The 11,441-nt window shown below is 40.5% G+C and overlaps 1 protein-coding gene across 1 annotated transcript; it reads left to right on the forward strand.

Annotated features, from left to right (window-relative positions):
- The first annotated feature begins 3,507 nt into the window (after window positions 1-3,507).
- Window positions 3,508-11,109, forward strand: EMB2656 (ARM repeat superfamily protein). Its single transcript, XM_086773773.1, has 14 exons — window positions 3,508-4,162; window positions 4,431-4,649; window positions 5,212-5,357; window positions 5,438-5,703; window positions 6,769-6,857; window positions 7,099-7,246; window positions 7,385-7,815; window positions 7,921-8,423; window positions 8,643-8,703; window positions 8,825-9,115; window positions 9,276-9,409; window positions 9,536-9,663; window positions 9,800-9,898; window positions 10,085-11,109. Exons 1-14 carry the CDS (start codon window positions 3,785-3,787, stop codon window positions 10,693-10,695), a joined length of 3,504 nt encoding a protein of 1,167 aa, XP_086629899.1. The 5' UTR covers window positions 3,508-3,784; the 3' UTR covers window positions 10,696-11,109.
- Window positions 11,110-11,441: the final 332 nt, after the last annotated feature.

Raw genomic sequence — 11,441 nt, forward strand, 5'->3', positions numbered from 1 at the left:
AATGTTTATCCATCATACATATTGTATGGATTGCCAACATATATAGTAAGTGACTAAGATACAAAGTTTACAAGCCATTTTTGGAAAGAAGTGTTCCAAAAGTTGGACACCAAATTAGTACGAGTACGTCTGAACACCCACAAAGCGATGGACAAATAGAAAGGGTTAATCAAGTCCTAGAAGATATGCTTCGAGCATATGTTAATCATAAGCAAGACAATTGGGATGAGTATCTACCATTATTAGAATTTGCTTATAATAGTGCTAAACATTCATGCTAATGTATGGATTTCAACCTAGAGCATCCACAGCAGTTGGGTTACAAAAAGAAAATTTGCAGAGTGTAAAAGACTTTCTCAAAGACATGCAAGAAGCAACGTAAAAAAAGTGCAGGATCATTCTATTAGTTATGAGAAAGGTAAAAAAAAACCAATTAATTTTTAAGGAAGGTGATTTAGTTTATGTAAAGGTTTTTGAAAAAAGTCAAAAAGTTTAAAAGTGGAAAAGTTTCAGAGTTAAGTCCAAGGTATTGTGGTCCTTATATATTACTTTAAAAAAATTGGAAGTGTAGCTTACAAGGTAGCTTTACTACATGAAGGATCCAGAGTACATCTTGTGTTTCATGTTAGTAGACTGAAACGCAAGATGGGAAACAATGATAACATCATTGGAAAAGAAGCAATAGTTGATTTTATAGAACCACCTATTCTTCCACATGAGCTTGAAAAGATTCTTGATTATTGAGAAAAGAAAACTAGACATTTTGTGTTTAAAGAATGTTTAGTAAAGTGGAAAGATAGACCAAAAGAAGGATCAACTTGGGAAATATTGGCTACACTAAAGAAAAGGTTTCCTGAGTTTGTTTACGAGGACTAAAACTTTTTCTTTTAAGGGGGAGGAAATGTTATGAGACTGTGTTATGAGAATATATTTTAAGTTCTCTTTAAGAATATTAAATTTTCCCTCTTGAGTAATTTGGGGATGCCTAGGTTACTCTTGCGTCATGCCGGCTAGGTTAATATCGTGGGTGACACCACTATAAATATTAATACGTGCGGTATATGACGTATGCTTGGGGCCGTCTATGATTATTTCAGTTAGGTTTGTATTGGTAGGGTGATCCCTGGAAGTACTTACGCCTGGTAGTCATGAGTTGGTTATGGTGGTTTGTGCCTGTTTAATATTTGTGGGATTAATTTAATTATTAATTGGGCTTATATTTTCAGGTCAAGAAGATTACGAGGATTGATAAATAATGTTGAGAATGTTTCTTATGTGCATCCCATTTATTTTTACAAGCATAGCTTATAACCTTAGCAAATGATTTTTCCATTTTGAACTTTAGGAAAGATACATTTATAATGTAGAATTTATTAAAGCCTATGGCTTTACCCTAGTCCCAATATTTGACACTCTATTTTTGTATAAGAAGAGTGCCGTGCTCTCTAAAAAGCACATTTTGTATATTTTGGGGCTATGGCCTATTTTTGGTGAAAAGAAAGCTAATAAAGAAATACTCTTGTGTGGGGGAAGGCCACGCACAAGGGGGGGAAGATTGCACCCAGTCTTGTGTTGCCTTGTGTTGATGATGATGCATTTCTTTCTCTTATCTTATGTTTTGTTATATGCTTTAATTTTCAATTTAATTTAAGTAGTTGTTTTGATATTTGATAAATTTTATGAGTTTTTTTGATTATTCCCTTCAAGAAAATTAAAGGGTCGGGTTCAGTGGTATCAGAGCTTGGGTTATTCGATAAACATTATATACATATATTCATGGCACAAATGAATCATTGTGTAGGCCAAAACCAACATGTGCCATATGTGTATTCGAATGGCATGCCACATAATCAAATACCATACACCCCAAGTGGCATAGAATGCATCCAAAGTGAAATGTCCTGGCTCCAAAGAACATAGGATCATGTTGACAACAATCATAAAAGCCAAATAAATATAACTCGAGGTCAGTATCATGCAAGATCAAATGTGAATCAATGTCGTCGTCTCGTGTAGCACCTCTCAAACAATTAAAGACATGATCCACTACATCAATATGTCTGTAGGCACAATCCATACCATGTAACATATCCGTCGTCCCATGTAGCACCTCTCGAACAATCAAAGGCATGATCCACTGCGTCAATATGTATATAGGCATAATCCATACCAAGTAATATATACTCGTGTACAAGGGCATGTATATAGGCATAATCCATACCAAGTAATATATACTCGTGTACAAGGGCATGTACATAGGCATAATCCATACCAAGTAATATATATACTCGTGTACAAGGGCATGTATATAGTCAATATGTATATACTCGTGTACAAGGGCATGTATATAGGCATAATCCATACCAAGTAATATATACTCGTGTACAAGGGCATGTACATATGATGATCCAAAATAGAAACATGATGATCATCAAGATCATCATAATCATCACTAAACATTGATAATAAATCCACACATGAGAGATAATTGATATCATCCATGGCATCCTCATGGTCTCTAAGGTCACCCCCATAGACATAGCTATCTCCATCAAGGGTGCCCCTATATGACTTATACCCATCCCATGATAGATCAATCTCCATCAATACTAAATCTAAGATGATAAAAATGTGGATAATAGGACATGCACGAAGGAAAAAAGCCAAATAACATGATATCTAGATGTGACTGTTTGTGATGACGTCCACCACTTTGCTAAAAAAGTTGGAGCTTCATCTCTATATCTCTATATTATACAAAGGAAAAGCTTCACAAAGCTGCCACATGGCAAGAATTAGGAGGTTCGGGAAGGAGAGTGGGAGGTTTGAGGAGATTCGATTTGCCCACTAGTGTGATGTAAATTTTGTAGCACCAAGAACATGTGCATGTTTCGGTAGTCACCGACTTACCAGCATATTGGTATATTCTCCTCTTACCTACAGTAGCAACTTGTGTGCAGACTGCGGGTCACATTTTGGAAGAGTTCAGAATGCATGTGGGTCTAGACTCCAAAGAGGATAAGAGGTCACATGTTTTGGAAGAGTTCAGAGTGCGCTTGTCACTAGACTCCAAAGAGAACAAGGAGTTCACATGTCAACGTGCTTTAGCTATAGCTAGGGGCTTGCATCAGGTTCACTACTCTCATGTAAAATAGTTTGCATTAAAAAAACAATAAAGTGGTGGAAAAAATAGCTCTAGTGGAACATAGGAATGAAGTTCCGGTAGGCAGGTTCCTTGGAGGTAACCAGGTGTTCATGTCGTGCAACTTGTTAACCAAGGTGGTGGTGTTTTTGCAAAAGAGAGGGCTTGCTAACTAGTGCTGCTGTGATTTTGCAGTGCTTGTTAACCACAAACAAGTGGGGACTAGCTGCGCATAAGTGATAGCACTGAGTACACGTGTAAGGAAGTCGAGAGAGAAAACTCCAGTTCATAGGACTAGACGTGGCAGACGGGTTTCATTGCCAACGTGGACACCGTGAAGTTTAAAATACAACAAAAACAACGGCCCTACTTTCTTTCGTTTTCCCACTGCCTATAGGAGGGTTTGAATTTTAAATGATCCAACGCTCCCTCTCTTCTAGCTCTCTCTTTGCCCTTTTGTAGGAAAGGCTACCAGCAAGCTACTTTTTTGTTCTGTGCAAGAGAGAAGGAAGAGAGAGGGGGTGAGATCTGCATGAAACTAACGGGAGGAGCTGAGCAATTCTTCTGTGTCTTGCAGAAGCCCGAAGGGGATAGCTTGAGATTGAGAGAGAGAGAGAGAGAGAGAGAGAGAGAGAGAGAGAGATGGGGAAGGTGGACAAGCCTCCTCCTGCGGCTTCAGAAGCGAGCGTGGCGGTAGTGGCCCGAATCCTGAACGAGTGCCAGCATTCGCAAGGGGTGCATGCGAGGCGGGCAAAGGAGCTGGTGGCATGGCGTTCAGAGCACAGGGAGGGCTTCCTTACGGACCTGTGGAAGTGCCTTCTCCCGATCTTCACCGTCTTCAAACGCGAGCCCGCGGTAGAGCGCCTCGTCAAGTTCGTGGTCACCTTCGTCACTCTCCGCGACGAGAAACACGGCGGTGAGTGCGATGCCTTCCTCGAGGAGTTCTTTGGCCTCCTCCTCTTCTCCACGGACGCCACCAACAAGGCCGTGCGGTTGCGAGCCTGCCAAATTCTCTCCGAGGTACGAATGCTCAAAATTAGGGTTTCCTGAAGAGACCATTTTGAAGAATCTATCCTTGAAACCTCTCAAATTGTCTCTTTTCACTTCACATTATATGTGGGCACTTTTCTTTTCGTCTCCTATATCAGAATGCACCACTTCGCTAGAATTCTAGAGAGTATTTGCATCACATATAAAGCATAGCCTTAGCAACATTACTTTGAGGCTTTATCTATCATGTATTACCTCATCCTTCATGGCCCTCTGTTTCTCAATCTTGTCTGTGCAGGTGATACTGAGGCTCAATGAAGATGCCGAGGTTAGCGATGAAGTCTGGGATGATGTTATAGAAAGTATGCACAGGCGCATGCACGACAAGGTACCTGCTATTCGAGTCTACAGCGCTCGTGCCCTGGCTCGATTTGCAAGTGCTGATGGATCAGGTGATCCTGAGGACGATGCCATCCTTGCTGCATACCGGAGATCTCTACAATTTGATCAAAATGCAGTAAGTACTGTTCTCTCTAGACCCACAAGCATTGCAATAGCTATCTCTTTATCGTATCTCAGTCATAGTAGCTGTTGGGTATTTTGACTACTTTAATGATAGCAATAAATCGAGAGCAGGATTAACCTTTTTGTATATTGAGGAATTTATGGGGAGTATCTCACCACACACGCCAACGGGTGCGTAGCCGGGCTTGTAACTTAGGGAGGCATGATTTCAAATCCAGGCATGCCCGCGTTGGTATTATGCCCATACAGCGTGCACATGTTGTAACCCCTCTGGGCGGGTACCAAATTGGGATTATAAAAGAATCTATTCAAGGGAAAAAAAAAGTTAACATCTGCAGAGAAATCTGTAGATAAAATTATGGCCTTCATTATCATTTCTGAAAAAAAAGAGAGACTAAGAACTTTGCCATGGTCATGCTTCAGTCTTGGTTGAAATTTCAAGGATAATAACAATTCAGGCTTTCTACTTCATCATTTGCACATTTAAAGACATCACAACTGCTGCCTTTTGTCTTATTGGTCAAGACTTGTGGTAAACTCCTTAATTTGTGCAGGAAGTTCGCAGAAATATTATCCTATCTATGCCTCCTTCTAATGCTACAGTACATGACATTGTTAGACACACAGCTGATGTGAGTGAGGCAGTCAGAAGAACAGCTTTCTTTGTACTCGCCAAGAAGTTCCCCATTCAGAGTTTGAGGTTTGTATTTCTTGCTAGACGTGCTTGTCCAGTTGGCAAACAGTTGAATAAATGTAAGTTAATCATTCCAATTTGAACAGCATCAAGCAACGAACTAGCATCCTTCAAAGAGGATTACACGACAGAAAAAAAGCTGTGCAGGTGGAGTGCTTGAAAATGTTGAAGGATGTATGGCTCATAAAATGCTGCCAAGGGGATCCGATTGCACTCTTAAAGTACCTTGATGTGGAGACAAATGAGTTGGTGTGTGAATCAGTGATGCTGGCACTTCTTCAAGCAGAAGCAATCAAAGTTCAAGATGGACAGGGGCTTAGGAAGTTCATGCCAAACTCTGATGCAGTGACTGGTACATCATCTTTCTTCAAACACACACCTATTCATGTGGGCCATAGTTCATATCATACGTTTCATACTGCCATACGTCAGGGAGAATGATAGGTATGATAAAGTATGATTCAGCTCTTGGTGGAGTTTCATATGTGGCCTTAAATTTGGGGCTATATATGTATGTGGGACTTGGGACTTCAAAATATTGACAATTTGACACTTGAAAGTACATAGTACATGGTACATAGACTTGAATGTACATAGTACATGGTACATAGTATATACTATGTACTATATGTCATAGTACATACTATGTACTATATATGTAGATAGTATGTATAGTACATTCTATGTACTATACATACATAGTATGTACTATATAGTACATAGTACATACTATGTACTTTATGTATTAATAAGTATGTGCAGTACATTGGTATAGTGTAGGGCTTTTTCATAGTATAGTGCTCAGTGCCCAACGTGAGGCCCAGGTTCTCTACAGCCCGAGCCTAGTACCTTCAGGGTGCAGACCAGCCATGGTGTCCTTTTCAGCAAAAAAGTCTCATATTTTCTATTAAAAAAGGAGCAAGAATGATAGGCTAGTTTCATATGCCGTTTTACCATATGTTAGCAAATGTTTGCTTCACCATATCATATGAGTATGATATGAACTATGACATTGTGGGCACATATAGATGCATGTGTGTAGTTGCTTGTTTATTTTATAAATATAAGGAAAAAATTCTTTCCTTTTTATTTTGGACTTTGTTTTCGTTTGAGATTGTTACAAAAAATTATTTGTTATTCCATGTTAATGAATGTTCTCATCTGTAAGCTTGAATGTATTTAATCTGCCATTTGTATTGCATGTTAATGAATGTTCTAATCTTACTTGAACACAAGTTAGTATGTCCATTGCCAAGTGGCAAGTTTGATTTCCTTCAGAGAATAATTCCTTGCAAAAGAGTTTGGAATCTTGCATTGCATGAAAAACGAGACAATATACGCAGTGGCTCAGTCTTTGTGCCTGTCTATGTAGGTGAAGGCTCGATCTTTATTTGATTGTGGATTTCATGGCTTGCAGAAGGTGATTGTAACCTAGCCTACTTAATGGAAGCAGAGGAGGCACTATACTGGAGACTGTATATAAGTTACCTCCATTCAGAAGCACAGGTGAAGTTTTTTTATGCAACTGGATGGATAATAAGTTGGATTCTGGGTGATGCCTATCTCACTCTCCTAAATGACATGCACTTTTGGTTTTAGTTTGTAGCTTTTCAAAGCTTTCTAATCATTAATAGCGTTTGATAAGAAGTATCTCTTCTGCAAAAAAATTTGTTGTTTGTAATTTAGAAAAATTCTTGAGTAGTCTCCTACGGGAATTTTTCTAAATAGGCTAGATTCTATGCTGTAGGCCAAGGGTCATGATGCTGCTACCACTGGAGGAGCACAGGCTGCCATAAATGCAGCAGCTGCAACTGAAAAGAATGAACTATTGGATAGAGTTCTACCATCAACAATGTCAGACTATGTCCACCTGGTCAAAGCACACCTGAATGCAGGTGCTGTAGATGAATTGCTGATCAGAAAGCTCAATTGAATCAAAGATCCTGACTAAAAGCCAGCGACAATACAGTGAAAGTGTTCAGTGCTTCTCCCACAGGAATCATACTGATGTGTTGCTATCTACTGTCTTGCAGGTCCACATCTTCATTTTGTTTCACGACAGCTACTACTTATAGGCAAATTTCTGGATTTCTCAGATGCCACAAACAGGAAAGTTGCAGGAACCTTTCTTCAAGATATTATATGCCTGCCGGCTGGTCAGTTTGAGGATAATGAGGTATTATTAGGGGATGGATTGAGCCTTGGTGGTGACAAGTATTGGTCAAAGGCAGTTGCTGAGCTTGCCTGGAAAGTCCACGGGGCACCCCAGGAATTTGAGAAAATGGTATCTGATGTGGTGGCTGAACTGGGTAGACCGTGCAGAGAAGGTGGGGCTTGCATTATGCAGTGGGTCACTTGTCTAGCTGCTAGTGGATTTTTTCTTGAAAATATCGACTCCCTCCATCAACTGACTGGACATGCGATAGAGGCTCATGAATTGTTGGGTGGACTTCTTTTGCCAGCTGTAAGTACTTTTTATGTTGTGATATGGAACCGCTATCTATTTTGTGATACCACAAAGAAATGTGCTTGTGTAAAGCTTTTTGCTTTTGGCTTGCGTGACCATCAGGCTAAACACATCCACCCTGAAGTACAAAGAGCTGCTGTCCGGTCTTTGGGACTCTTCTGTGTCAAGGAGCCTAAACCGAGCCTCCAAGCAGTGAAGCAGCTCCGGTTGGCTCTTACCAATGGTATCAGCATTTTACAGAAAATGGCTAGCAAAGCACTGTTTGATCTATGCATGTGGCATGGCGCTGCTGTGTTAGATAGAGTCATTGGTCTTGGAGTGCCATTTCAAGAGGGTTCAACCAACGATGGGGATTTAAAAGGAGATAATGGTTTGCCCATTTTGGAGATGCTAGCACAAAAGTTGGATGTTGATGACACAGAGCAAGAGCCCATGGTAGAGGGTGAAGCTGGAGATGCAGAAACAGTTCAAAGCATTATAGCTGAGGGATTTGCCAAACTGTTGCTCCAGAGCAGTGTTTTTTCAGATATATTGCCTCTGCAGCACTCTGTTTTTGCAAAGGTGCTGCGGTTATACTTCAATGAGGAAACCAAGAGTGTGCCCAGGTTTGTTTAATTAATCTGTAATCCATGATTAATTTCTTTAACTTAATGGCCTTCTTAGCTTCCATATCTATCTGTAGTCTGTAATAGTCAGGGTTATGCAGGGATAATTTTTATCTGCACATAATTGCCCAGCATTCATTTAAGCCCATGCATCACTAGTTCTTGTTTACCTTTTTGGATTTTCTCATTTTCCATCATGCCTATTTATGTCATGTGCAGATTGAGGCAGTGTTTAGCTGTGTTTTTTGAGACTTACCCTTCTGTATCTTTAGATCACAAGGTAAGAAAACAAGTTGTAGCACATCTGAAACTCCATGGTCACATTCTAATGATTGTAAGAAACTCGTGCTTTTGAGAAGAGTAAATGTGTACCTAGCTGATAGATGTTGTGATGCCCTCAGAGTTGCATTGCGAAAAGTTTTATTCCTATTCTGCGAGCAGAATGGCCTGGAATTTGTGGGAATGAAAGTGGGACTCAAGCCACTGTTGCAGCCAAAAAAAGGCATGCAACAAAATTATCAAAGTTCATGCTCCAACTGCTGCATCAGTCTTTGTTTGAAGGTGATGATCCTTCGTCTCGGCTGGATGGCAAGAGTGAGTTGTTGGAGCAAGAAAATTGCACCTCAGCAAAAGAGCACACGAAGAGTGTTATGGTGTTTGATGAGGAACTAGCTATTCGGATCGCTGTCGAGGTATAAATCCCATTCATGATAACTACCTTAAGATGTTATCTTCAACAGCTCATGGGAGTTGTCACCTGGTCACAGTTTAATTTTAAAGAGTGTGGAAACTGATTTTTGGCTGGGTTGTTGAACCCAGGAAAGCTGATTGGTGTTTGTATTTGTAAACTAGGTTGCTGGATTTCCATCTCAACGATCTGCTGCAGCCAAATCCTACTTGGTGATGCTCACAAAGACACTATGTTCCCTTGATTTCAGACAATCTGAGAAACAGCTTATCAAGTGCATGCGAAGGCTGCTTGACAAGTACAGTCCTCTTTTTCATTACATGCCTAAGCTGTCTTGCGAAATCTTACTGCTAAGGACTGCAAAGGGCCATTTTGTTTTTGAAGCACAATGGCAATGTCTCACAATTCTTTTTGGAGGTGGCAGTATGAAAGATGCGGTAATGGGAGACAAGCAAGCAAGCAAGGAAATTGATAATATGGCAATGAGGCTTAGAGCACTAGATAACACACCCGAAGATGTCCTCTCAGATGAACAGCTTCAGATAGCCCTTTGTGAGACTCTCATATCCTTGATTTGTCCTTGTTGAAAAAGCATGGCTAGTCAAAATCTTGGAGCCTTAACCTTAATGATCATTTTGTTAACGCTTAGTACTTGAAATTGGTTGCTAACACTTAGTGATTTGCTTAGGCAATATGGAGCTGGAAGAATTCAGGCTGGTACAGGTAGACCAGCAGGAGGTTGAGGCTAAAACACCAGCACCTGCAGCAGCAAACAAGGGTCGAGCAAGTAGGCAGCATCGCTAGTTGTGATGTCTAATCAATAAAATCCTTTGATGAAATGTTTTTTTATTCAAAAAGCAAATACTTGTCGGTGCGAATTTATGCTGAACCTATGTGATTAGAGATGTTGGATCCCATGTCTAAACTGTACAACTTGAACCCAAGCTGATGAAGTTAAGAATTTGACTGGCAGGGCGTGTGAAGAGGGCAAGCACTCCAGAGAGCTGTTCTCCATCACCATCCCCAGGTACCAAAACCCCTGGGATGCTGCCTCCTTCCACTGTCCGTGCTCAACGTGCAAGCAAGACAGCAGCCATGGGGAAAATGCGGTCTGAGCTGGCACCCAGTAAAAGGGCCATCTATGCCAGCTCAGAAGAGGACCTTGTCTCCAGCTCTAGCTCAGACGATGATCAGGATGGAGACAATGCCCACGAGACAGACAGTGAGTTTGAGGTGAGTGTGCAGCAAGTTTGTGTGGACATCAGTGAGCCTGCTGTCTTATTAGAACGCACCAATTGCTCTGCTCCCAGGCAGAAGGTGGCTGAAGGCCCTTTTATAACATCAGTCAATGATGAGAATGAAATCACCTCCAACACACAAGCCATAAGCAACGGCAGACGTTGCATTAGAGCGCCAAAAAAGGAAGAAGGGCCAGCAACATTACAAGGTAAGCTGATTGAAGAGGATAATCTGACTGTCCCTTCTAAACCTGTTGCTAAAGCTGGAACAAGGAGACGTAATTTGAGGTTGAACAGGGACAAATCTGGCCAAGTCATAAGCTCCGATCATCATGCCAGTGGGTAGATTTTTACGATGCATGCCTTAGTACAAGAGGATTTGTACATCTGAACAATTATGCCTGCTCTCAAGAGTTCTTGGGGGTCAACTCGAATGTTTAGTTTGAAAGCACAACTAAACTTACTGCATCTAATAGGTAAGAGTTCACTGAAAGATTATCATTATCTGTGTCCTATTCACGTTCCTAGAAACTGACCCTCGTATTTGCTGCCTGTAATGTATCTCAATTTCAAAGTTGACCAAATTCATAGGGGTCATTTAGACAAAGCAAAACAAAAAAAAAAAGAAGCCTCAAACCTTAACTTTGGCAAGTTAAATAAGATTCGATTGCCAATCTGTTTGGAAAGGATGTATCATCTATCTCGATTATCTTTCACATTAGAAATTTTCAAGTTGATAAGCCATTCATCGCGTTCTTCTTAACCAGTGTTTGTGATCCAACTATATGTTGCAGAGTAACCATATTCTTCCTAATCAACCTTTTAGACCTGGTGCTTGGGCTAAAGAATGTTTTTGCAAGATGCGCTATATGGATGGAAAGCGGTGAGAATGTTTTTGCAAGATGCGCTATATGGATGGAAAGCGGTGATAGTCGTTTGCATGCACATAGATGTTCCTCCATGCAAGGTTTGGGAATGTTCCAAGGACGTTTTTGGATTGGAAGGTAGGAATTAATTAACGTTCACTCTCTCTGCACTAATTTTTCACTTGGAATCAATTTTCTCAGATATTAAAAGCACTACTTTCTTGTT

The sequence above is a fragment of the Cibotium barometz genome, chromosome 34, assembly GCF_041138505.1.
Source record: "Cibotium barometz isolate CiBa-2024 chromosome 34, ASM4113850v1, whole genome shotgun sequence".
Lineage (NCBI taxonomy): Eukaryota > Viridiplantae > Streptophyta > Polypodiopsida > Cyatheales > Cibotiaceae > Cibotium > Cibotium barometz.

What these genes read in the sequence shown, in the direction of transcription:
- EMB2656 (XM_086773773.1), top strand. Translation starts at nt 3,785, where the DNA reads ATGGGGAAGGTGGACAAGCCTCCTCCTGCGGCTTCAGAAGCGAGCGTG. An exon ending in AAACTCTGATGCAGTGACTG is followed by an intron (nt 5,704 to 6,768) that starts GTACATCATCTT and finishes CATGGCTTGCAG; the next exon opens with AAGGTGATTGTAACCTAGCC. An exon ending in CAAAGCACACCTGAATGCAG is followed by an intron (nt 7,247 to 7,384) that starts GTGCTGTAGATG and finishes ACTGTCTTGCAG; the next exon opens with GTCCACATCTTCATTTTGTT.